A 27,945-nucleotide genomic window follows, 5' to 3' on the forward strand; every position below is an offset into this window, starting at 1 on the left:
CACCAGCCCGAGAAGCGCCGGAACGGCTGCGCCGCTCGCCCGGGAGCAGAGGGTCTTGGGTCAGGCGACTGCCGCGGGCACCCTGGGGCCGCCGCTGCGTGTGCGCAGCTCATTGGCTGGAAGGGGAGCGCGGGGGGGCGCTGGGGGGCGCGCGCGCTCTGTGGAGGCGGGGGGGACGCGTGAGGGGCGGGCGGCGCTGTCCGCCAGGGGGCGCTGTGCTGAGCGCGGGAGCGGCGTGAGGGGCCGTGAGGGGCCCTGAGGGGCTGTGAGGGCATTGAGGGTCCGTGAGGGGTCTTGAGGGGCCGTGAGGGGTCTTGAGGGGCCGTGAGGGGTCTTGAAGGGTCGTGAGGGGCCATGAGGGCCGTGAGGGGTCTTGAGGGCATTGAGGGGCCGTGAGGGGTCTTGAGGGGCCATGAGGGGTCTTGAGGGCATTGAGGGGCCGTGAGGGGTCTTGAGGGGCCATGAGGGGTCTTGAGGGCATTGAGGGGCCGTGAGGGGTCTTGAGGGCATTGAGGGGCCGTGAGGGGTCCTAAGGGCATTGAGGGGCCGTGAGGGGTCTTCAGGGGCCATGAGGGCCGTGAGGGGCCGTGAGGGTCCGTGAGGGGTCCTAAGGGCATTGAGGGGCCGTGAGGGGTCTTGAGGGGCCGTGAGGGCATTGAGGGTCCGTGAGGGGTCTTGAGGGGCCGTGAGGGGTCCTAAGGGTATTGAGGGGCCGTGAGGGGTCTTGAAGGGTCGTGAGGGGCCATGAGGGCCGTGAGGGGTCTTGAGGGGCCATGAGGGCATTGAGGGTCCGTGAGGGGTCTTGAGGGCATTGAGGGGTCCGTGAGGGCATTGAGGGGTCCGTGAGCAGTCTTGAGGGCATTGAAGGGCCGTGAGGGGCCGTGAGGGGTCTTGAGGGCCGTGAGGGGTCTTGAGGGGCCATGAGGAGCCTTGAGGGGCCGTGAGGGCCATGAGGGCTCTTGAGGGGCCATGAGGAGCCTTGGGGGGCCGTGAGGGCCATGAGGGCTCTTGAGGGGCCATGAGGGCTGTGAGCTGTGAGGGGCCATGAGGAGCTGTGAGGAGCCTTGAGGGGCCGTGAGGGGCCATGAGGGTTGTGAGGGGCCGTGAGGGGCCGTGAGGGCTGTGAGCCGTGAGGGGCCGTGAGGGGCCATGAGGAGCTGTGAGGACCGTGAGGTACCATGCCGGCAGAAGGGTGCAAAGGGACCGAGTGGCATCGCAGTGTCCTCCTCAGCAGCTGTGAGCAGAATGATTTCATGGCAGCAGCTAGCGGAGACCTCAGCATTTGGTCCCCATCAGAGACAAGCACAGAGGCCCAGAAAAGCCGCAGCCGTGTGTGGTGAAATAAATGGGCGGGAGATCTTTCTCCTTTTTTAATGCCTTTATTAAGAAGAATCAGCTCAGGTGGGGAGAAATCAACGGGTTGCGCCCACGCCACCGTTGCTCGCAGGCGTGGCACGAAGGAGGAGGATGATGCAGTTTTGTCCGCTGGTCTGCAGACAGAGCTGGGGCTTCCGTCCTCACGGGAGAGTCGTGGAGTCCTTGGTTTGTTTGTTTACAAACCCGGGGGGTCTCTTTAATCAGTATCTTTTGAGGTTAGGGTGAGAAACAAAAAGGTCCAAGCAGGTACGGGACTATGCTCCCATCCTTAGATGTCACTTAAGTCACTTGTTGGCTCGTGATTTTAGGGGTTTTTCTTGTAAAAACTGTAAAACTGTAAAAACCCAGGGTGCAATGCATTTCTCATTTGCATGTTGGCTCTGGTGTCACTGCCCGTTCTCTTTACCCTGGAAGGTTTCTCTTGGTGTCTTCTTGGCAAACGGCCGGCATCAGAGGAACAATAGTTAATCACCGGCCATTAACAGGTAATTAAAAACTTTTTCTTTGGCAGCGAAACCAAAGGAGTCTGACCGGTTTGACTTGCTTTTTTTAACTCTGAAACTAAAAAAAATACAACTTCCTATTCATAACATGTGGCAGCCCCTCGGTACCCTCTGCAGGCCTGGCGGCGCACAGCGATGGGCTGGGGCTGCTCCGTGTGTCTGGCAGTGGGACACCCATTTCCAGTTCGTCACTGAATGGTTGCGTGAGTGAAGCGGCAAGCAGCCACACAGATACAGCCTAGAGCCTGATTTCTTGGGACTTAAATGGGCCAAACCGAGTCAGGCATTCATGAAGTTTAAAATTAGTCCTTGAAGACTGAGAATGGGTGAGCAGAGAACACATGGAAATGCTACTAAGATAAATGGAAACAAACCATCTGACAGCAGTGTTTTTGTAATTTGCTAGAAATGCATCTAAACAGTTGGATGAAACAGACTAAGACTGACTAAGAGAGGCAGAACTGACATTAGACCACAGGGGAAGGTGTGATGCTCTCAGGAATGAACAGAAATGGCAAATTGGCAAGAAAGCTCCAAGGACACCAGGTAGGCATGATCTAGATAAGATCCTTCACCTCATCTAATTATTCTTCCAGTGACACCATTGTTCTTTTACTTACTACACAGGAGTTCCTCTAAGCTTACATCAGTTTAGATTAGTTCTCTGCTATCCTTTAAATACTCAGAGGAAAGCATCTGCTACTATCCCCTTTGGGCAGATGTAATATTCAGAAGTAATTACTAACAGAGAAGGAAAATATACAAGAGGAGACTCAAAGGTGGTGAAAAGATTCTGAATTTTCTTTATGCAGTTAAGAATTTAATTAAAAAGGTGTGTAACAAAGCTATATCCTCTGTACAACTGAGATCTGCCCACTGAAATGTTGTATTGACTCTTGACCAGCAAAAGGTTTTCTGTAATTCCCTGAGTAGGTTTTTCATACCATACTATCTGGACAGATTTTTTTTTTTTAATAGAGTTTGTTTGCCTTTGTGTACAAATCTGCTTGCCTTTATTTTTATAAAAAGTCCCAGGAAAACAGAGATGAAAAATGGTGATTGGGACAAAATTGATACAGGCTGTACAATCAACATAAGTGAGACTAACAATCCTCAGTGTCTAAAAACCTCCTTGAACATACCAGTCATTTACACTAGGGTTCACACTATTAACTCATAGCAATCCCAAACAATTTGACAAAAACGTCTTTGTTAAAAATGCTTTGCTATTGGAAGGAAATCTGTCTAATCTCTTGTGTTTTTAGCTGTATATTCCACTTTAGCTATTATTTAATTATATTCATGCTGGGTACCATATCTGCATCAATATGAAAAAAACCAAAACCACAAGAAACCAGCTTTTGTTCCAAACACTGTGTGTCTCACCCAGATTCCTCCTAAAGTACAATAGATTTAATCCTTACTTTGTATTTAATTATATATTTGCACTTAACAGTGAATATTTGAGGCTTTTCTATTACCTGGTCGCACAAGAAATGGCTGAATATAAATAGATGAATTTTCATCCATTTATAGTTGCAATACTGCCACTCACAGAACAAAGACAAATAGCTGGCATAGAAGAATAAATCTCTGAATGTTATTTTGGGTAGTGCTTTATTCATCAAACAGGCAGAGAAATGTTCTTGCCTATTGTGAAGCATGGATATCATTTTTGGAGGCAAAAGACAAGCCACTCAGCAAAGGGAGATGGCAGCAGCTGAGAGAACGTAAATGACAAAGTTCAGTGTTAAAACAATTCCTTGCAGTCATTCCTGATGGAGAGAACTAATAGTGGAAATCGAGGTGTTCAAATCTCATTCTGTAACAAGCAGAGGGAGGAAGCGAGTTAGTGTATGGAGAATTTAGAAAAGGCAGCTTTGTGTTGAGTTCTGGGAGGATCGAAGCTGCTTATGTTTTTGTTCACATGGAGGGGTCTTTTGTCCGAGGCACGAACCCACACTTAATTCTGAGACTGCAGTTCCTTTGCCTGTCGGTTTGCTTGTGCTTGGTGTTTGAGACTCAGAAAACACTTGGACTCCTCCATTGTTTGTGGTGAGGTAAGAGGAACATATTAGGAAGTTGCTTTTCTTCCTTTTCCGGAGATGCTGGGAATCACCCACATCTCTCTTGGTGGCTTTGTTATTTTACCATCTGCATGATTTTGATTTTTAAAGGTTATGTGTATTTTGAAATCTTTCCCTGCGCTGGATGTTTGACTTCAATATTTGTACAGTAGATCTTCTGGAGCTCTGCAGCTAGAAAATCACGCTAGTTTTTTAGTACACAGAAAATGTAGCTCTTGACATTCTGGCAGATTTGCCAGACCTTTGCACACAGCCAGGAATTAGTACTACGTGTATATATAATATTGAATGACAGCTCTTGGTTTTCCAGGAGACTGGTCATGGGCACAGAACTCACCCCTCTTCTGGATACTTTTAATACTTGTGTTTCATTGCAGCTTTGTAACAGCAGAAAGACTATTTGCTTCATGCACAGCCCCACTTTGGAGGCCACTGCTTGGGAGCATGTGTGGCTTTTGTCTTGTGTCACTCCTATCCCGAGTCTTGCCATGTGCCTTGGGAGCTGGCAAGGACCCACTCACAGGCACAGTTTGCAACCCAGTGTCACTTTCTAAAGGTATGAGTCAACATTTTGAGTCTGCTCTGTGACCCAGTGTCTGCAGAGCTAATTGGATTTCAACTGAGTGGATTTGTTCCAGGGAATAGTTTATTTGTGAAAATAATTTCTTTTGCTCGGGAGGAAGGGTAGGGGGAGGGAGGGATCCAGCCATCTGAGCATTCAATTGAATCTAGCAAATAATGTTCTCTTTTTCTTCCCCTTCTCCCATGGAACAGGGAAAAAAAATCAGAAACAATCACTAAATCAGGAAATATTGTTATGCTTGCCCAGCAGTATTGGTCTGGCCCACAGAGGTATGGCACTGTTAGCCTGTTAGCCAAGTGCTGGACTGACCCGGGGAGAGCAATGCTGGTAATGCACTGCATCCATATCCCCACCATCACATTAGAGCCATTGAATACAAAGTAGCACAATTTGAGAACGGAAAAGAAATGAACTGCATAAAGTCTTTTGCCAAATCAGATAAGGGGACATATCTGAGAAGGGTACTATGCTCAGCTTATTTGGCTAATGGTCACATTACTGTTTTAAATACATTTCTTCCTTCAAAGTAGAATCCTGGGGCTCAGAGAAGAGAGCTGTAGTGCCTCCAGTTAATTTTCCAGGTGAATCTGGGTCATTCCCAGTGCAGTGCCTCAGTGCAACGCCCTCAAATGGCCCATTTGGTCCTCAGTGAGGAAAGCTCTTTTTTGCCAACTAGGAAAGAAATAACATCAAAACCAGGTTTTGTATGGTCATTGTTGAGGAGCAAATCAAATTTTTTTTTTTTTAAGTGAGGAATTGCCCAGAGATGAGCCGGGAGTGGCTCCTTCTTTCGTGCTCCTGCGTCCACATCCACTCCTGGCTGCAGAATCTACTTTGTACACAGAGCCCGGGGATGTAGGTCAGGAACGCTTGTGCCTTCCATGGGTGATCAGTTCTGTACTTATTTCTCTTGTCAGTCCATTCCCCACTGTTCCTAGTCACCCTTCACAGAGCCTGGGCAGATAACCTTTGAGTAATAATCTGAAATTCAAATACAAATAATGGACTACTGAACTGCCCTAATATTTGAGAAAGGTTTTAAACTAAAATAGGTTCTTCTGTGTGCCGTGATTGGCCTGGCAGCTATGTGTGCACGCTAAGTGTACTGAGAAAGGCAATATTAACAGAATGAAAAGGTCAGAGTTGTATAAAAATCCTTTGAAAAGTAAATAGGCTTGCCAAACTGAATTCCCCACAGGTAGACAGAGGTTAAGAACTGAGAACATTTGGGCCTTTGGCAGGTCAAGTTGTGCATCTGTAAATGCCCTTCAGAAATACAAAAACCAGACAAGTGTAGACAAGTACAGGGATTGTGACTGGTCAGATTTAGCTCTGGTTGTACCTCCAGGCAAGCAGGCCAGGGCTCAACAGCTCCTGAGGGATGTATCGGGGGGCACCGTGCAGGGTGGGGCACAGCACCCCTGTGTCATGTCTAGGCACCCCAGGGACAAGGGAGGCAGATGCACATGGTAGTCACTGCCCACGTGCCCTGAGGTGAGGTGCTAACCAGTATTAGCAGGTGAAAAAACACGTTTATTGTGGCTGTGTTGGCAGGTGGACCCGAGTGTTGCTGCAGTCCTGGTTGGGCAGTTTGCAGCTGGATATTTGGGCAGAGGTCTCGGTGCACTCCCTGCCTCCTTGAAGAGCACAAGGGGTAGTATGGGAAGGCACACAACAGGAGGAGATACACAGCCTTAGTTTCTGTTGAAATTTGAGTTTGTACTGTTAAGCACCTTTGTTTCCAACCACAAGATTGGCTGCAAAATGGTGGAGTCTACATAATCCCTTTCCTAACTCTCAGAGAGATTTTATGAGGTTTAATTCATTTCTCAATCCTCACGGGAAAGGGGTAAAAAAGAGAGGAGTATTTGTGTCATCACTGACTGTTAGTGTCACATTGTTAATTAAAAGCAAACAACTCAAATGCCAGGTCTTGGACAAAATTAAGTTTAAACATTTTTTCTATAGTTTACAAGAGGAAATAATTCCTTTAGGCATGCCTACTGATATTTGTGCCTTTTCACCATATCTCACATTGCTTTAAAGGCTTCTGTTCACCTCCTGCTTTTCAGGACATCATTCTCCTGTTAAGGACGTATGTCAGTTCTGACACAGAAATGTGGCTGAAACTTATGGGGCAGTTCAAGACCCTCTATCCCTTAAACCTTTCAAGAGATTACTGGCAGGACAGTTAAATTGTTCTGACCTGAAGAGAGCCCACTGCCAAGCAGCTGGGCTGCACTCTCTGGCTGTGCAGGAGCTCCTGTGGGGACACGAGTGGCAGCGTGACAGCCTGGCACCATGATGCCATTTGCATCATCAGGTTACTTGCAAGTGTAAGACAGTGAAAAGGGAAAATAAAGAAAAGTAATAGTAATGGCTGTGAAAATGGAACTTTTATTATCTGTTCACTGTATACAAAACACCATTCTGCATAGTGATAACTGATTTGTTGTACAGTTGACAGTGCACACCAACAAACAAGTGTTCAGAGGTATCCACTAAACGGGAAGGGCAGTGGTGGCAGTGGCCAGCCAGTGCTGTGCCCACTGTATGCTGTAGGATGAAGTACCTCACAAGCACGTGATATGCCAGTAATAGAAATGGGCTAACAAGCATCTACCCAGGAGCCAAATTAGGAATGAGGATGGAGAGAGCAAAATTAATGTATCTGACAAACAATTTCCAGAATGATTAAGTTTTACAGAGACGGCTGAGAGGACCCATATTTTTTTAAACACTTCAAATTTTAAAACTATTAGAATTTAATGATAAATAACAGAATCTCACAAATCTTTTGGGGCAAAATGCGCCATATTTATTTACATATGAAATGTGTTTAATACAGTCATAATGGACATAGTGTATAGTAACATCTGACAGCAGCAAGACTTTTAAGGAACCCAACAATTACTACTGTTTATCATGCAGCTACCTATATATACACAATTAGTTTTAAAAAAAAGTACAAAATTTTTTTTTTGTAGGGTTACATACAAGGTATAAAATGCAAAAACAAACTAAAAATATACTCTCACAGAGAACTCTATCTGAAAGGGACAGTATGGTACCTTTTTGTACTTGTGCAAGCAAAACTAGTGGTGCTGGACAGGAGTTTGCAATGTCTGGCCGAGCTCTGCAGGGCCTGTGCTAAAGCTGCAAGCCCCAGTCCTCCTGGCTTGGGGCTCCTTCCCAGTTGTGGCTGTGTGTGACACTGAGCACCAGAACTTTTGGCATGATCATGTGGAGCTGGCAAATCCCAACCCCTGCAGCAAGGGTCAACTATTTCCTTTCAATAACCAGCAAGGAAGATACATAATGCTGTGTACTCACTTCTATATGTTTAATAAATTACATTACAAAAAAAAAATCATCATTATAAACCTATTCCTCTAATTACATCTTATTTCTTAAATCCAGAGCAGCCCAGCCCATTTGTAACAATTTGAGCTTTGATCACAAGCACCTGGTGACCTAAAAATGTCACTTCATGATACTCAGAGTTGTGCATTTATACTCTTCAAAAGTACTTTACCATTCCAGGGGGTCTGCACCTGTTCTGGTGTTGCCACCTAAAAACCAGCACTTTATTTTACACATGCAGTGGTACTGTTGTCTTTTGTTATAATATATTTTGTAAGAAAAAGTTTAAAAGCTTCCTTAGACATCTGGAGGTCCAAGTTCTTTAGAATTTAAAATCTCCCCTTAGCTTGCTTCCTCTCTCCTCTCCCCTCCTAGCACCTCCCTCCTGATGCTAATCTTCCTTTAGCTAAACTTTCTTTCAGAAGCATTCAAAAACCAGTTTAAGAGAACCTAAGGAACTGCCCTGGCATTCAGAACTCTGTTTTAAAGAAACTTACTACAAAAGAACAGAAAATAACCAAAAAAACCCCCAATTTTTCCACTAGATACTGATACAAACACATAACCAAAGAGTATAAAAATTATTAGTTTAAATATATACAGACATTTTTCAACTCAAATACTGCTTCAATGCTTCTGAGGGTATAGACAATGAGGTGAAGGGGACACTTTTATGCAGAATATATTGCAACAGCCTGAACAGTACTGTTAACATTATTATACCTTGAACTTTCTGTAGCAAAAATGTCATTAGTATTCCAATGTGGAGTGAGATTTCATCATCCCAAACAGTCTGGTCACTTGTCAGCTGAACTCATTCTTTTGGACTTGATGAAGGCCATGCCATGTGTTCTCATGTGAGTGTTTAAGGCTGCTTCAGTTTCAAAAGTCTTTGCGCACACTTTGCATCTTCTGTCTGATGCCACACTGTTGGGAGAGTCATCCTCATGGTTGGGTTTGTTTTCTTGCTGATTATCCTCCCCAGACCCATTCTGTTTTGATACTGGCTGAGGCTCCTTCAGCTTATGTACAATGAAGAGGTGTCTGGAAAGGGACACATGAGATGTGTAGCAGAGTCCACATTCCCTGCATTGATACGAAGAGCCGTCAGATTTATGCTGAGGAATATGTTCATGAAACTGGAGAAGATTTTCTGTTGTAAAGCCACAAACTGCACACTTGTGAACTTTAAAAACATTTATCTTCAGCTTCTTTAATGGCTGAGTGATTGCACCTCGTGGAGGTCTGAACTCCATTACAGGTTCTTCCAATTTACGCTTTGGACTAGGAACCTAACAAAGAGACAGAAATGGTGTAAGCATAAATATGCAGTTCTTTTCATAACTATTTGTGACTTGCAAATGTCAGAACCTTTCCCTTGGCAAATTCTAAAACAACTCTGATAAACCATCCTTTTGGGGCTCTACTTCACAGAAGATGAGACATTTATGGCATTGAAGTACCTGTATTTACTTAAAGATCCTGAATATATACCCAAAAAAATTAATTCTCAGTGATTGAATGAGTCTTCTAAGTGCTTACCTTTGTGTCTTCTTTTACTTCCCTTTCTTCCATATTGGTAGATTCAGTCATTTCTTTCACATCAGGGTCTTTAATGCCATGCATCAGCTGAATATGTTTTTCCAACATCAACCTCTTGGTAAAAGTACGTCTCGAATCTGGGCAGTGCCTGCAGATAAGAACACACACACACACAAACATTCAAGTGTCATGCTTAACAAGTGCCTTTTGTAGACTGGAAGAGTGGTTGTGTATTTGAGAGTCTCCTGAAAACCAGGTTCCCCAAAGTGGAACTGTGAACTCTCAGCTCAGCCAATTTCGGACTGTAGACTTTGACACACTGCCCTCTCAGGAGCCTGACATGTTTCTGCAGGCAGGATAGGTAATTGATTTGGCCTGTCCTGGGCATCTGAAAGAATGGGACACTGGCTTTTCCACAGTTAAGGAAAGATGTGCAACTAACAATGGTCTTTGTATTCCATTCCTAAATAAATAAAACCAGAACTTACGAGCACGTATAAACCTTCCTAATGCCTTTGTGCTTGATACGATTGTGCCGACATAAACTGTGGGACGAACTGAAAGATTTGTCACATTGCCGACAAGGATGTTTCTTCATTTGCTTTAAAAAAGAAGAAGAGAAAAACTTTCATTAAAAAAGCTGAGTAAAAGTGGTGCATGTGTTGAACCTTCTGATAAACAGGAAAGAAACATCACTTACCCATGTTTGGTACTGTACTTCACATACACCCCCTCTTCAACAACACTGTACAAGTCAGAGCTGGACCCCCTCATGGGGGTCAGTGTGGCCCCCATGAGCTGCACACACACACACACACACACATACACACACCCCTGTCTCCAGCTGTAAACTGGTGTCATGGACAGTGGATGAAGAGAACTTCTTACACCAAAGAAACACAGAAGATCAGAGGACTATTTCTGGATCAGTAAAGGCAGCAGGATGCTTTCCCTTCCTATCACCAAGCCATGTCCTCAGCTGCTGACTAGGAGCTCCTCAGCCACATACAGAGAGTGGTGAAGAGCACAGAAGAAGGACCAAACTTGAATCTCACAGACATTGACACACTACCAGGGTTCAGGACGGTCATGACAAAATGAGCGGCATGATCTGATGCCAACTTGACGGCCATCTGTTTGGGGAATTCTGAGGGGCTGATGTTGCAGCTGGTCAAGTGGAAGGAGAAAGTAAAGGAAGAAATTGAGAAGGGCTGGAGCAGTCACACACCGTAGCTGTGTGGCACTGAGCAGAAGCATCAAGCCCGTGGTCAGAAAAGCAGGAGGAGGATGATGCTCAGCAGGACTTGGGGGCACTGTGTGGGGTAGCCAGCTGTGACCCCACACTTGTTCTAAATTCCTTGGGGAGACTCAAGATAGAGACCCAAACAGGATTTTGGATGCACTGGTTTCTACAATGGCAGCCAAACAAAAAAGAACTGAAAAATTAGTTCTGTAATTAAGTGCAGCATGATGTGTTGTACAGCATCTCATCTTGACAGAAGAGGATGGTCAGTGACTAAGCTGGAGTTGGTAATTCCTACTTAGAAAACGTCTGCCCTTTCACAGAAACACACCTGCACACAAGTCCAAGGAGCTCAGCAGATGGCTGCCTGGTGGAAGGTAGACACACATGATCCAGTTTCACACAGGCTTGTTAGAACCCTCCTTTGTCTGGGCTGGTAACTTTTTTTTTGGCAGCACTTTTAAGATCAGGCAGAGAATCACACCAAGGTGGCTACAAAATTTCCTACCCTACAGCTGACTCCCTTCACCCAGGAGCCTCATGAGAGGATCAGAACATGTGAATCTGTCTGCATAGACAGTTCCCAGTAAGGGCTGGAACCTTAAGGATCTGTGCAAAGGGGATATACATAGCAATACCTCTCCTATGAATACCTCTGCCTAATCCAGCCTGGGATCAGCTACAGGTTACAGCTCTTTCACTCTGGTCCTGCAAAAGCAGAAGTCAGAAGTTTGAAACTAGTATTTTCATATACCTTGCATGACAATGGATTTTGTGAATAACACATTCATCACTTAATTACAGTTTTAACAATCATTCTGAAAGGATCATTTTAGAGCATTTAACCCACACCTATCATTCTTAAGAAAATAAGACTATAAATTAGTTCCTCTATTTATTAGATCCATATCACATACTTGGTTATCTTATGCTCATTCCTATTCTCTCTATAGTAAAAGTTTAGTTTTTCAACATAGTCTTTTTGACAGCTAACAATTACAAAAAATTTTGACACGTTGGGAAGGAATGTAGCACCTGGTCTCTATCCCCCATTTCTGAAAGACATGGAATTGTATTTCTGTTCATTTTAGTATCTGTGTGCCTCATGTGTTATTCAAGGAACTGCTTGAATGGGGATAATAACCAGCACCTGAATGGAAGCAATCAAAGAGGTCTTCAGGCCAGGATTTGAGTGCAACAATTATCTAGTATTTCACAATAAGGGCTATTTTTGAGGTAACATTGCACATAAATATCAGAGAGAGGAAGACACAGATTTAAAGCTAATATTTAAAAAGCATTATTGATATGTGACTAACCTTCTTTTACATGCCTTTGGCTACTCTGCTGTGGATGGAAGCAGACTGAATATCACTCTCTAGTTCACTGTGAAGTGACAGTTTCATTGGGAGGTTGTGCTGCTTTGTTTTTAAGAATCGCATAAATGTACAATGCATTTGATCTTAATGCATTTCTGATTGCCAGTAAAAGCTCTGCTGAGTTAATATCTGGGCAGCAGGAAGCTGAAGGAATGGGGTGGGAGTTACTGGAGGCAATGATGCTGGGGTGCTATTTGCTTGAAGTTGTCCTAAGAAAATTGAAGATGACACTCAATAGTCCAGTATTTTCAGCTTTTCCATAAAACGTTTATAAACAGAATAAAATAATTTGCAGAACAGATTTAGAGATAATAACTGTAATAGAAACCTCTGGAAATGTGCAATCATTTATTACAGCGCATTAGGATCCCGATAACTACGGATTTTCACGTAGAGTGGTTCTCCTCCACTTAGACAAAATCAGCCTATTATCCCTGCCAGTCCTGCTCTTTTGCTGCAGTGCAGCACAGTACATCAGTTTAGCTCCCTGGTTCCCAGCTGAGGAAGGAGTCAGAGCACTGCCACCGGCACACAGCAAAGGTGAAGACTGGCTTGGCCGTGGCTGCCACATGTCAGCAAGGGGCTGGAGCCTGCCACAGCTAGGCAGGGTCACTGTTGCCTTCCTGCCTGCCTGTCTTTTTAATTTCCTTTAACTGAAGTGCTGCTGAACACAGGAAGAACATCAAACAGTCTCTCTGCTGACATGAGGATGCAACATTCCCACATTTCACTTTCAATCCATTTTAAGTAAGATAGCTCAAATTCAGGTGCTTTAAATATAAAATTCAACTTGTTAACTCGGCTGAACTCTTAATTGTCAGATTAGAGCAACAGCTCAACTGTGGAATGTGTCTGCTTTTAAATGAAACACCAGTTGGCACTCACTGGATGAGTAAAACATGACTGAGTCTCCACTCCCTGAGGCTAACAGGCACTGAGCTTCAGAACAGAACAGAATCAAATTGTTTGAGCTGGAAAAGATCTTTAAGACTGGGTCCAACTGTTACTCCAGCACTGCCACATTCACCACACCACCATAAAGAGAGGGAACTGAGAAGGCACAAAGAAGAAATCAGAACCTGGAACAGATTAGATGGCTTGGATGAAATACAGCAATATCTCTCACTCTTTCCATCTTGAAAAAAATTTGGTACTGAATGAACAAGCCTACAAATGATTTTCTCAATAGAATGATGTGGAAACTGAAATAAACTAAGCAGACAAAGCAAAAAAGATGGAACAGATATAAGAACAATGAATAATAATAATGGGACTTAAAGGAATTCTTTTCAAAAAGAAATTTAGAAAAGTATTTAGAAACAAATACTTCACCTTTCAGGTTTAATTCACCTTTTTGTACTGAATATATTCCTTTACCTTTCCATGTTCTTTCCTCATGTGGGAGATGTAAACATCTCTCTGAGTGAAGAGCCTGTCACACTCCCAACATGTCCAGCCAGGACTAGTGACTTTTTTAAGTTCTGCTTTCTTTATGGGAGAAGGAGATTTCTTCTCCAACTTTTCTGTTCCGTTGAGAGATTTTGTGTCCTCCTTGTTGTGACTGGCTGAGTTTTGAGTTGTGGGTTTAGTACTGAGAGGCAGATTTATCCCCAGGTTTGGTGGCCCCTCAACACTTTTCAAAGTTCCATGCATAGACTATAATAAAAAAGAGAGAAAAAGGTACGAAACTGACATAGACATACACAGCTGTACTTAACCAAAAGTCTTCAGTTACTTCTTTGGCATACTATTATCATCAGATCACATTTGTAAAGAAACAGGATTAAGTAAAGGCAAGACCTAGCATGCCCGAACAATAACTGACACCGTATGTAGGTATTTTCACACAAAAAAATAAGAGACTTACTTTGGAGGTTAAGTTTAAGTTGTGGTTTAGCAGGGAGGAAAAAAGGGGTCAAGAAGTACTTTATGTTAAGTTTAATTTCTTGCTTTACTTACCCGACATGTTAGTTGAGCATCCTCATTTCAGACTATGAGACTGGAGTTTTCCAAGAAGGAGAAGTGTTTTAATTGACCAAATGTTGACTTGGCATATTGGTAAATAAGATAAGCCAACTCTGGAAACATCACACGGCTATGTAATTTATTAACATTTTATGTTGAGGCTGAGGTTAAGGCCAGCCTTACTCTCTAGCCAGGTTATGAGCACACTCATTTAGGGCTACCTTGCTAGGTAATGTGGGGCAAGGTGTGTGGGGCATACAGGGCCCCAGAGCAAGTCAGGGGGGTCTGAGCAGCTGTTCTCCAGCCCCTGGAGCTCCTGGGTGGGAAGCTTTCCTCGGGGACTTATGTCTGCACTTTAAGTCGATGGTCAGTAAGAAGGGAAGAACTCATCCTTCCCCCAGTCCCCATTTCCAAACCAGTGTAGAGCACTGGTGTGACACCTGAGCCTTCCAACACTGGTTCAGAAAGGGCTTGGGGGCTTCAGCTGTGTGTCTGAGTTCCATGCATGGACGTGGACACTGCAACAATGAGGAGGGTTGTGGGCCAGCAGGGAGACTGCAGCACAGAGCTAATCCACTGCTGAACAGGGACCCACAATTGAGGTCTCATGTCTGGAAGGCTTGTCCTTTACCAGGACGGTGTTCTGATCCTGTCACCTACTGACCCTTTCTATAACCCTCTTGGAGGATACATTTAATCAGCCCAAACGGAATTACTTTTCCTTCAGGTAAAACCCATTCAATCCATTCTTGATTCTGGGAATACAGGAGTATCAATGTGATACTCCAGCAACAAGTTCTTTTGTAAATACTCTGGCTCTTGGGACTACCACTGGCTCTAGAGCAAATATCAGCCTCATCAGTAGAACGTGTTCTTTGATTTAACAGCTTTTAAACAGCAGAAAAGCCAGTAATTAACCCCCCATAACTGTTAATAAAAAGCAAAGTGCACAGGACCAACAACTAAGAACCAAGTGCAGCTGTGTAGTAAAGGAGGAGGCTGGCTTTAGTACCCGACTGCACAGGGGAGCAGGAAACGAGGTTCCTGTACTCTTATGCAACTGAAGCTGACCTGGAGGTTCCATTCCAGCCTAACCTGTCAGCATGTAAAACCTTAGTGCTCAACTTTCCAAATGTCTTGTAAATACAATACTTGAAATTTGGTTTCTTATTTGAAACTACACCAAGAGCATTAAAGCACAGTATGGAGTCTCAGTGACCTCCAGGCCAGGCCAGGCTGGGGCAGGCAAGTCCTTCACCATCTTCTCTCACTGGCTGCTGGAAATTTTCTTGTAGTGAGTCATTACAGGAAAATAAGACATACACTTTGCCATCAAGAAATACTGGCATCTGCGGGAGTTATTCTGGGTTATTTTCTGTAGCTTTAAATAATCTCCTCCTGAGCTTCCTTTTGTCCCTTTCTGTCCTACTTTCACCCAGGTCTGTCTCTGTCTTGATGGTTTATGTCTAGCCATACCAAACCATTACTGTCTGTGCAGCTGAGCTCTGCCTCTGTCTGGCACTCATACTCAGGGAGTCCTTTTGTGCTTTTGTCCTCTCCCTGAATCCTTTTCTGCTTTTATCTATAACCTATTACTGTTCTTTTCAGTCCCGCTTAACTGAATTCCAATTGACACTGCTTTGCTCCAGTCCCTACTGCTATACACACATCCTAAATGCAAAACCTGCAATACTGCTACTGCCTATGTATTGATTAATCCTCTAATTTTAGTCTCAAAAATGTCTGAATCATTTATAGTGAATCATGCTAAAACCCCACTGGTTGCAAGTTCAAATACTGTCATGGAACACTAAAGCCAAAGAAGTTAAGTAGTGCCCAAGTAACTGAGCATAACTTTGAAATGTGAGATGCTAAGCACCCCAATTTCTGTAAAGATAGCTTCTGGCCCTAACTGTGGTCAGATTGAGCTCCTGAAAGTGTTGTCTTCAGGTCTTACAGAAGTACTTGTGTACAGACATAACAATACATTTCCAGTAACATCTGAGTCAGGAAAAACTAATTACGGAAACAAGACTACACAGAATTTGCCTATTTAGTAAAAAAACCCCAACCATCTGAGTAGATCAAAGGAAACAGAAATCAGAGCTTTGCATTGCTGCATGAGAGGAGCATCTACAATATCTTGCAGTAAACATGCAAGAACTAGTGCTACTAGTTCAGAAACAAAGCAAATATCCAGTCCTTGTATTTCTGAACATCCTGGCTCAGCCTTTCCCTCATCTCTTCCTCAAGCTGAAGACTGGCTTTAAGACCACCTGTTTTTTTCAAGACTTGTGATCTTATTTTCGACACTACTTCAAAGAATTCTGTGGTTACAAGTGCTATTGTTGGGACTAAAATGCAAAATGATGGTTTTAGCAGCCAAAAAGATGTCTGGTTTTTCACTCTGCGGTAGAGAAATAGTACTCAGAAATTGTGTCACTGCCAGAGAAGTGCAGTGAGCTCCACAGTCCCATTCTGTGTTCAGGCACCAGGGATTAATAAGGCAGAAAAACCTCAGCTTTGGTGTGTGTGACATGAGGTAACAGTCTGTGTCAAACACACAGCTAACAAATGATAGCCAGGGGCCTGCTGATCCTTCCAACCAGGATCACAGTGAATCGTTAACCCTTAAGGGTGTTTATGAGGAAATCCACTGGAGTTTCGTTCAAAGCACACACATTCAAGTTCATATAACACAGGTAACCTCTACATCTAGCAACATACTGCTTCCTGGTGAATTTGATTTTGTGATGCACTCAGCACTCTCAGCTCCTAACAATTGGAATAATACTTAGAATACTGTAAATAAAACTCAGTATTTGTTAGGATTGGACTTACTGAGATATTCCCAGTATACCAAAATCAACATTCTTACAGAAAAACTGAGTCATCACAGATATGCTGAAGACCAGACAAAATATAAAATTTTAATATTTGAGCACAACATTCACAAATTACCCCCTCAGAATTATTAACATCTGTCTCAGCAGTCTTGTTATTCCATGCCTTTTTACAGCATGTTCTCACAGCATGTATTGCATGACAAACGGTATTGTGAAGGAAACAAGAGAAGATGCCTACACACCTTTATATGATCCATCATAAGCTGTTTCTGTGCATATAGAAGAGAACAGTCTGGACACTTGAAAACAGACACCTTCTGGTTTTCAATGTGCTGATCAAAGTGGCGATAGAGCAAAGGTTGTAGAGTAAACACAGTGTCACACATAGAGCATTTATATATTATTCTAAAAACAGAAGCACAATAAACAGTGTCAGTCATGTTGATGATCTATTTGCAAGAATCATGACGTTAACTTTTTTTCTCATCACAGAAACATCTGACATGTTTAAGCAATCCTTTCACACTGCCTGAAAAAAGTTAAACTAATTCAACACATGCTCCAATTTCAAACTATGGGAGAAACAGAAAAATAGAAAAAAAATTAAAAGTGCAAACAAGAAGCCAGAAAACAACAGCGTGTGCCAGTTACAGATACAACAGCAATATCTGCTCAGGATACTCTGACAGTTTAACACCTTCAGTTTCTGAACTCACATTGTAGATAAAGGCTAATATCCTTGCTCCAGGTTACAAACCTGTATATTGTATATGCAGTACATTGCCAGGGAGTGATTAATTCAATCCTAGTTAGTAATGTACTTCAAGATTATTGCTGTCACACCACAACACAAGATATATACGTTTTTGGCAGTCTTCATGGCTTTGATGCTCCTGAATGCCAAACCTAGACTCTGTCAATGCCCTGAAGCTCCAACAGTGCAGGATGGGATTTCCCTGATCTGCCATTCCATGCCTTGATGAATTTGTCACAGAAATGTAGACACCACCAAAAGCTTCCTTTCTTGGAACACATGTGACTTTTGAACATAGGTCCCCCAGCCTCCTGTTCTTACAGCAGTTTTCTAACCACAGATCATGAGATAAGAGAGAAATCTAAGCCATGTAATCTGTAGTGTTGCAGAGAAAGTTTAGCTAAAATAAAAGAAACCCAACCACAGGCTCTCAGTACAGCAACAGGCACTTCCCATCTTTAAGAGTAACTTCCACTTACAAAAACAACCACGCTCAAACCCTCCTACCTGCTAAAGTGCTAAATCTTCTCATTAGCCACATAAACGTTCCCACTCCTTTCTGTATCCCTCTAAGTAATTATCATTGATAGTGCATTGCTCCAGAGCTCTAGGGATCACTCTGCACTGTTTTGAGATGACAAGAACATGGGCATTGCTTCCATGTCCAAGCTGTCCTGTAACTCCAAATGAAAAACAATACATTTCTTCATATTAACTGGGAAAGACTTTGTTTTTGTGCTGTCAAGGGGTCCCAGTTTCTCACACATGCTAAGATAAATGTATTATTTACACAGCATCCTCTGATGATCAATGTAATACTGTCCTGCTTTCTGTGGTGAACCCTTCACTGCAGATCTGGAGATTTGTAGAACTTCTTTCTGAATTGATCACATATAAAAACTGTAACTCTCTAAAAACACTACGAGCTGAATCTCTGTATTTTCTGTGGCAGCTAAAGTACTTTACACCCTGCCTTCACAGAAGCAGAACTATCTGGTAAAGATCTGAATTTCAGACAAGTCTCTGGGCAAAGACTGTACTCACTTAAATTCATACCAACACACCTCACAGTATGAGTTATGACTATACACACCTGGAGTATTTCCTTCAGACACAGCAAAAACATGATTTTCAATCCTTAAGAACATACATGCAACCATGTATGCTGGATTTGGTTTGTTAAAATTTAATTGAAGTAGTCAGTGTTTAACATGCAACTGCCTAAAATGCTGTTTAAAGCTTAAAGGCAGTTGTGCTTCCACAGGATGTCATTTACAGGGATGCTGGAATAAGTCAGGCAGTTCATCCCATCCCATCCCATCCCATCCCATCCCATCCCATCCCATCCCATCCCATCCCATCCCATCCCATCCCATCCCATCCCATCCCACTCCCAGGCCTGTTACTCAGCAGTGCTTCTGCCCCACAGTACACACCAAAGCAGCCACATGGCCTTTTCACTTCCTAAAAATCTGTTTAGCAAATTCATGTACTATCTTGGAATAAATACAAGTGTTATCTCAACAGGAAAATACTTTCAGTCACATAAAAGACATTTAGCATTTGGAAAGCTTCCGCGCTAGAGGACAGTATTCCTCCTTCCCAATTTTTTTTTCTTTAAAAAAAGGAACTTGTGGGATAATACACTTTTTACCAAGAGTACCGTAAATATCCCTAATTTGTCTTGATGAACAAGAATTTCTCCAGTATTCAAAAAGAGATCAGCCATGAAAAATATCTTAGTGCCATTCTTAGACACTGCTTACTGAAAAAAGATCACCTCGGTAGTTTTCTGGGAAAGCAGAGCTCAGAGTATGTTACAGGATAGAGCTTCCCAGAGTTGAAAGACAAGACAGCCATCCATTTCCCTACATTAAAACAATCCTATTTCATCCCACTGAGAATCCCTGCATAGAAAAGTCATTTTTCATACACCAAATAATTTAGTGCATCTGTTCTGCAGCAACTGTTTGTAATGTAATTGTAAATCACACAGTTCCAAGTAAATGCTAGGGGCAGGCAGCCAGATTCCCCAGGAGCCCAATTCCTGTAAACAGAGGAGTGCGACCTACTACAGAGTCCCTGAGAAGCCATGGGGCACTGCTGAAGCCATGGCCAGAGTCCTTGGACTGTGCCACACACACCCCTGGGGTCAGGAACGAGGCTGGCAGGCTTGCAGTGGGTGCCAGTCATGCAGCCTGGGTGCCCCATGATGCAGCACAGATAACCCAAATGTGAATGTACTGCCTCAAATACAGCCTGTCAGCTCGGCTCAGAACCATGCAAGCCAAGAACTCTGAACGCTGCAAGGGCTGGGAAAATCCCACCAGTCACTCTGCATGCATTTAGGGCAGCACTGGGATTAAAACTGGCAAATTTAAAGGAAACACCACTTCTTAAGAGGAGTGCTCAACTACGGATACGTAATAAAATCTCATTTCATTTTTTTATCATCAAAGTAAATTCATCGAGGAATGCAATTATAAGTGCATCTGTATGGAAAAAAAATGCAAAATACTTAATTCATTAACCTGATCAGAAACAATTTGGCAGATCCAAGCACAGTTCACTTTTTGTATGTGTAGCATCTTATACAAACAGTGATCTTAATCTTTTAGATTTCTCTAATAAGAACTATGGGAACCTGAAAAAAGTTTTTAATGCTTGTATCTCACAGCCCCTGACTGATGATACCATCCTGAATTCAAACATATATCATTTCCCACACAGCAGAAATTACTTCCATTTGGTATTAGACATGGCAAGTTTGTTACCATTTTGCTTTGCTGGAAGTGTGAACAAAGAAAAAAAATCTGCTGTTAACATGTTAGAAGAAACAGTGAGAAACTGAACTCTTAGGAATGCTGGTTATTACATCACATGGCACCTTCCGTGTTGTTGAGCCTGCAGGTTGTTCCCATGGTCTGTGTCACCATGTTCCATGCTGGTGCTCTGTGCATGCCCCAGAGAAAACATGCAGCTCAATCCCTGTTTGCTCTCAACAGAGCACTCGAGCAGCGAGGAGAGGCAGATGGAGGAGAAGGGGTGCTCAGAGAGGTGCACACCCAAGGGCTGGAGGACTCTGCACACACAGACTCTGCAGCCCCTGCTGCCTTCAGCAGAGCCCCACAGTGTCCAACAGCTTTAAAGAAAGACCCTGAAGCCAAGTCCCACTTGTACCCTGTGTCACTGCCTTCAGCAAACCACCATCTTTGTGGGCAACTTTCCTAAGTACAGAACAAAACCACTTCTGCTTTAAGCCAGAAAGAGATTACCTATTGGAAAAAAGTTTATATAAACAGATAAAACAGTTTTTCTCAACTTCTCAACCACATTGTGAAAATCACCACATAAGCACTGATTAGAATTAGCAGCTCTTTTTGGAATCACATTATTTTAATTCACAGTAAAAATGCAGATGAGCTAAGCAGATTAAAACATCAGAACGAGCAACACTGGCCACCTGTCCAAATCATTTGTGTAATTACATTTTGTAATCACTCTCTTGTAGCGTGCAGTGCTTAAAAGACCTGCTAGTGCATTCAGAGAAATGTCACCTTTGCCCAATGAACTACCAGCTGAAAAGTCCTGAAAGCACTACACAAACCCCACATCACCAGCAGGCTGACAAACTGGTGGCTGTCAGAGGTGTCCTGCAAGGTGTCCTACAGGACAGAATGCAATTTCACAGCTCATTCAAATGCAGGCAAGTGCAGTAGGAGATGAATTTTGCTTACTTTGGTTCGCCTATCTTGATACCCGGGTGTTGCGTGTAGGCATGGGAGTGTGTGCTGGGAGCAGACTTAAATGCCATGGGACAGATGGGACACTTGTAAAAGACTTCACAGTGACAACCTTGAATATGAGACTTGAGTGCCGCCACGTCAGAGTACACAACATTGCAGTGCACGCAGCTGCAGAGAGAGCAGAGGAGAGTCAGTGCAGCCTGCCCTGAGCAGTGCTGGACATAATCAACATGGATTGTCAAGCAAAGGGAAGAGAGAAACACGCATGGATAACAACTGGATAAAACTATATTTCTCTGTCAACTTAAACAAGCCCGTAAGAATCAACATAACCAGTGATTTGTGGATCACAAAGTAAGGGGAAAGAAATTTCACACGTTGTTATTTGAAAATCTAAGAGATATAAAGTCAGAACATATTTTGATGTTATTACAATAAAACAGATAGAAGGGTGGACAGACAAATGCTCTATTGATTGCAGAAAAAATACTTAAATCCTCTGCAAATTTGGAAAGAGATTTTCCAGAATGCATTTTTATCACATGCAGGGCATTGCTTAAAGTACACCACAGCAATTTAGAAACTACCACCAAATGGAAAACCAGTAAGGAAAATATTTTCACCATTTCCCTTGTTTAGATTTAATGAAGATACACTGGTAATGATTTTCTGTACGTGTAATCAAATCAGCACTTGGATTGAAACTCAGGAAAACTAAACCAAATCCCTACTATCAGATCAATATACAATATTGGAATTCAGAAAATATTTTTCAAAAACATACTTCTGCTGTGTCGAAAATTTGTGACCTTTCTGCATCTATTCTAAAATGAAACGATTAAAAAATTGAATTAATATTAGAACATAAGAATTTTTATACACAATGATCCCCTTTAATGCCCTACATCTCCAGTAGCAAATGCTCCCAAGTCATCCCAAGAACATAGTGCAATAAGCAATTACCTGTCAAATGAGACAATTTCTTATTGATCAGTATTTTGCAGTAAGACTTTTATAAACTCTTCAAATGTAGAAGGACTCCACCCTTACATAATTTTAATTTTAGCATCCATCATGGCAGTATGATTGTTTTCATATAAATGTCAATTTAATTTTTCAATAGTTTTACTGCCCTGATGATAGCAATAAAGCAGGAAATAGAGTTCTACATTGAATTCAAGGATCCCATTTTACTTTTAAAATTTATCACCCTTGAATTTTATGAAATGTCATCCATTCTTTTTTTGGGCATTTAATTTACACTCTTAATAATATTCATTGAGTTTATACCCATCTAGTCTCCACTTAGCAATGCATTCTCTAAAGCAGATTATTCTGCTCTTTTTTGGCCATGTTAAGAGCTTCTGTGCTCATAGAGAGCTGAGCACTTCTTCACAGCCGTGCACAGCGTGATGCACTCAGTAACACGTCTACTCCTGAGTGTCCCTCTGGAGAGGGAGGTGGTGTTTTCACCTCCCGTGCCATGCTTGACATTATTCTCTAGTGGTGCCACATAACAACTGACCCCCAGCATCCACCATTGTATATCAGACAGCTCCTAAGGACCAAGCTTTCCTCTTGGGGACTATTCTTACAGCTGCTTGCTTTCACCTTGGCAGGATGCAGTGAAACTTCAGGCTGAAGTTTTCAGCTGATTCAGTGCAGACAACTAGCCTAAATCACTGGAGTCAAAGGGAAATTCTTGGCAGAGGCCCTGTGGAAAGGCAGCACAGGGTATGCTGCTTCTCAGGCAAAAGCACCACAGTTCTAAGGAGTGGCTGAGGAGGCTAAGGAGGGAGACAGTAACATTCCCAGAGACTGCTTTTGCTTGCCTGGGTGACTTTGGTTTAGTCTCACCAGATCAAGAAATTGTTGACTCAATGTGGCATGAGATGTTCATGAGACATCTTGACAAGTTTAGTGGCTTAAGATTCCCAGTGAAGGGGATTCTGCTGGTGTTACTGGGGCAGACCAGGCGTCTTTAGAGGTGATTCCCTGTACAAACCCAAGGGGCATAATTAGAGGGAAGAGAGTGGAGTGCAGGAAGCAGATGAAGGACATGCAGGACAAGACAGACTACTGCTTGAGAGAAAAGGGTAAAAGAAAAGAACCCAAAGAAATGAAAGAGCTTGGAGTTATGTCAGGCAGTGAACTCAAGCTGAAAGCAGAGGCTTGATGCAGTAAAAATGCTTTCTTCCCGTAGGGGATGGTTGCACAGCCTTCCTGGAAAATGAACTGTGGCACCTTAAGGATGGAAGGAGCTACCTGCTGTAAGATTTTTCCAGGCAGACAGGGTGGATATGTTTTTGGAGTGCTAAGCAAAGCTCGAGGTACAGGTGGCTCTTCTGATTGCTTCCTGTGCTGCCTGCCATTCAAGTGCAAGGAAAATGCTAACAGAAAGCATTTTTTCAAGTCTTTCAAAACGAAACATTTCTATGAAATGCCTCTGCTCCCCATTTTCTCAGTTAGTTGCCATTACAGGGAAATATAAAAGTCAAAGGGAAACTGAAGAGTAACAAAGGAGAGCCAAAAGACAAGGTTGTTTGAGAAAGGCAATTTCCAAGTGATGTAAAGTGATAAAGTCAAGGAATCTTAACTTGCCACAGAAAAGAGAACAACCAGACAGGTGCAGTATGTTCATCAACATCTCAACCATACATTCTCGAAGTACTGACAATGACTGTTCCACCAAAAAGAACAATCTAAAATTCAATGCTTTGGAAAAACTCAAGAAGGTTTTTGAAAACCTGAAATTAATATAAGGCATCTGAATTCTCCTGAATCTGTGTTACTCTAGCTAATATTCTGATTTAATAATACACAAAAGTGGATGCCCAAAACAAAGCAGAATCCTAATGTATTTATTCCAGAATCTCAGTACTAATAGTACTGTTGCCATGACAATCTTAAACCCATGAAGCTGGTATTGTTCAAACAGTGCTTATGAAAAACCACATTAAAACCCATAAATTATACATAAATTGACAGCAAAAGGAATCATTATACTGACCGAAACCCAACTCTTCGGGTATAATGCAGGCAGTTCTTAGTGACATGGGTCTGGAAGTGGACAGATCTGCAGATTGCTCCACATTCAGGACACGTGTATGGAGATTTATGCTGATGAATTCTCTGGTGTGATGCAAAACTGCACTGGTTAGGAAGCAGCATCTGGCAGATATTGCATGTCTTCTAAATGATAAACCAGAATAGATGAGACAAAAGGTTTGGTTCAGCTCTACATAACGTCTTGAGTCAAACACTGCAATATAGCAAATAAAGGTTAAATGTCCTAAGTGGGATGGGACCCAATGTAGTAGGCAAGTACAAACACAAGCCCTGCTGACAGAGCAGGCAGGTGCTGATAGCCAGGCTGACTGGCACTCTGGGCTACAAAGCTCCTTCCTACACCACTGACCACGGAAGATACACGTGCTTACAGAAATGGTACTCGGGTGCCTTCCCCGATTACCTTAATAGTGTAAGGGGCCTACGTACAACTCCAGAATCAGATTATTGCTATTGTCTCTTATAGCTTGGGACTTGTGAACCTCACCAGTGACTTGCAAAGATTCAAAATCAAACCCAAGACTCCTTCATGACACATGTTTCTGAACATGTATTTGCACATTTTTAGGAATGTTCTAAGAGTCTGGCATATGTAGTGACGTGTACACTCTGCAATAATATTGACCACAAAAAGATTTCCAGATCTGCATTATAAATTATTCACTAACATATGCATGAAGAAATCCTGAAATGAACGCTCTGGGAGCCCTGTGGCCTGGTGTGTTTGAGCACAGTCTCCATACAGTGTTCTCCAATGTCCTGACGCAGCAAGATGGCAAAATGCAAACCATTAAATATACAGCATGTTAAAACATGCCATCCACTGGCATTCCTGCCAGCCCCCAATAGTGTTCAGCGTGGGGAGATGTACTCCTCTCCTGCAAGGCTCTACCTGAGTTCAGCTGTCTACAGGGATTTCAAACTGGCACCTGCTTAAGAGCCTTTGGGACGCAGCAAGGCTGTATTGAGACACACAGAAATACTCACTTTTAAATGCCAAATACTGAACTTGGCCTTAATTGACCAAAGAGTGCCCAAAAGTGAGGGACTCACAGCCTCAGACTGACTAGAATTGTTTTGGGGTGTTAATTTTGTCTTCAGTTCAGATAATGGCAAAACCCTCTGACCAGCAAGAAGTGCAACATTTACTGGGCTCAGTACCATTCCCCAAATCACTCTTTGGCTACTCCTGTATTAACAAGCTGTAATACAATACTGGAGAATCTGAAGCATTATTTGATTACGTAAGAAAACTGAAAACCAGAACTTATTCCAGTAACAGAAACATTTGGAGGTTTCACAGTCCTTCCAAAGCCTTTGGCTTGCAGGACTTCTGAAGGAAACCGGGATGTGATGCCACAAAAGAGCCACACAACACTCCAGCCCCAGCTCAGTGATCTTCCTGATATTGCAGCAAGCTGCCAGACTCATTTGCTGACCCAACATGCCAATAATGCTCTTATAGTTAAGGCCCCTGCTCTGCTATATCAATGAGTACAGAAAATGTTTAATTGTAACTGAGTACAGTAGAACAAGAAGCATCTACTGTGAAATTCTGACATTCAGCACGTTTGCTTACCATTTTATTTTGGGCTTAAGGTGGCATTAACTTCCAGTTCTCTCATTCCAACCCACACCAAAATAAAACACAGTTTGTGAAAATCATCACCTGCCTGCATTTAAAGTCAAAGTTTCAGAAAAAAAAAAAGGGTTAGAAGGAAAAATGGTGGAGGTGGAAAATAAAGATACACACGTACGCTGAGTATGAAGGGAAATGAGCTATGTAGTTTCCATGGGAGCTATATATTCCTATCTATAACTAAGAGAAATACTAACATTCATTAACCAAGATCTGCTACCTTTTCCTCCCAGCAAGTAGATGAGGGTTTTACTCAGCCAGGAAACCTGTCAGTGAGTCAGGATTAATACTCCTCTAGCAGGAATATTCCTTTAGGTCAATATTCCTTTAACAGGAATATTAATGGCAATAAAACATTACAGAAAGGTAACAACTTTATAGTGAATGCATTTTCATTGATAAAACTGTTCTACCATTGCTTATTTTAAACAAAACATTCTACCTCCGTAGCAGGAGTATAAGAGCAGCTACTTACTCACTGGAAACACAAAACTATACATTTTCCATTTCAGGAGCAATTAGATGGGACACTAGAAAGAATAGTAAGCTGCAAATAACCTTTTTTCCTATTACTTGTTTGCAAAATCTAACTCTTTATTTTTATTCTTTCTTCCTTCCAAAGAAAAAGCACCAATCTCATCTAACTTCCCTGTCTTCTTCCCCCCATAATAATGGCAGTTTTACAGCAAAAAGACAGTGCCAAGCACTAAGAAGGAAAACAAGTCAGAGTATTTCTCATACAAGCTTCTCAAGAGGTAACATCTAATGAAAAAGCAGCAACATACTTAGTAATAAATGCCTATACAGAGCCTTTCTCCAGGAAACACTACCCCTACAGGATGCAACCAAACTCAACACAAAAAACCAGCGGCTGCTTGACATATGAAAAGGACTACAAAAATGTGTAATTAAGATGTAAAAGGATACTTCAACAAAGAACATTTAAAACTACATTTATTAAGTGTTCTTTTCAAACAGAAGAACATGAAAATAGCTTATTTTCCTCCAGTGCCTTGCACCGTTGTTTTTTTTTTAACCTGCAGCTTAGCAGACTAGGTTTCCATGAGGAGACACAAACACCCTGACAGGCAGCAGGCAATGCCAACTGCTCCTGCAGCTCTGGGGCTTCCCCCTGAACAGCAGTACCTGGGAACCCACACTTCTCTCCCCACCTCCATGCAGCTGCATTTGGACATTCTGTGAACATCACAATTGCTTTCCCTTAGTAAATTACCAGGATAAACAGTACCTAAAGGACGTGTATGGAGAGCAAACTCAGCAGCAACAGGGCAAAAGCACCAGACAGAGGGAGAAAGGGAAGGGCAAAAGATTTACTTTACTTGGCCATAAAGACAAAAATCCTCACACTCTGAAAGTGAGAACATCACTTTATCTTTGTTCTCTTTCAATTGCTATTTTAGCCTCATCCTCCCAACCTATTCTCTGTCCCTCATCCAACTGCTTTGTCTTGTCGCCTTCTTACTTGCTTGCTTTTCCAGTACCAAACCTACCGGGTTTTTGCAAGGTCTGCTGGACCTTAGATGGAACGTTACCTAATGGGCTTATTATGGGGAAAAAAAAATCTATCTACAACCAATAAGCATCAGCAAATCAGTTAGCTCAACACCCTGAGTATGAAGTAGCCCAAGTTGGTGCAGAACATACTCTAATGGTCAGCCATGAGATTGTGTTCAGAACTGCAGCAGCATCTATGGATGGACATGTTCTGCTGAAGGAAACTCCTTCAGGTATGCACACTTGTAGTATCTTACAAACAGAAATTCACTTGCATGGCATTCCACCTGGAATCCAGATGATTCCAGTGTAACTCTGCTAGCCAGTTAGAGGG

At 42.7% G+C, this 27,945-nt stretch overlaps 1 protein-coding gene and 1 long non-coding RNA gene across 9 annotated transcripts in view; one reads left to right on the forward strand and one right to left on the reverse strand.

Moving 5' to 3' along the window:
* Positions 1–256: 256 nt before the first annotated feature.
* On the forward strand, positions 257–26,147 carry LOC135289094 (uncharacterized). The gene is made up of 4 exons (XR_010351894.1): positions 257–280; positions 1,792–1,862; positions 2,287–14,769; positions 21,154–26,147. It is a non-coding gene; the product is annotated as an uncharacterized LOC135289094 (long non-coding RNA).
* The window catches only part of LOC135289091 (zinc finger protein 532), a 34,184-nt gene continuing 13,584 nt past the window's right edge, over positions 7,346–27,945 (reverse strand). For all 8 annotated transcript variants that reach the window (XM_064402438.1, XM_064402437.1, XM_064402436.1 and 5 more), the window contains 7 exons: positions 24,399–24,580; positions 21,380–21,556; positions 17,131–17,293; positions 13,455–13,733; positions 9,944–10,056; positions 9,456–9,603; positions 7,346–9,205 (listed from right to left, as the gene is read on the reverse strand). In XM_064402438.1, coding sequence (XP_064258508.1) covers positions 8,711–9,205; positions 9,456–9,603; positions 9,944–10,056; positions 13,455–13,733; positions 17,131–17,293; positions 21,380–21,556; positions 24,399–24,580 — 1,557 coding nt within the window. In that variant the 3' untranslated portion in view covers positions 7,346–8,710. The remainder of the gene's footprint in view (positions 9,206–9,455; positions 9,604–9,943; positions 10,057–13,454; positions 13,734–17,130; positions 17,294–21,379; positions 21,557–24,398; positions 24,581–27,945) is intronic.

The sequence above is a fragment of the Passer domesticus genome, chromosome W, assembly GCF_036417665.1.
Source record: "Passer domesticus isolate bPasDom1 chromosome W, bPasDom1.hap1, whole genome shotgun sequence".
NCBI classification, from domain to species: domain Eukaryota; kingdom Metazoa; phylum Chordata; class Aves; order Passeriformes; family Passeridae; genus Passer; species Passer domesticus.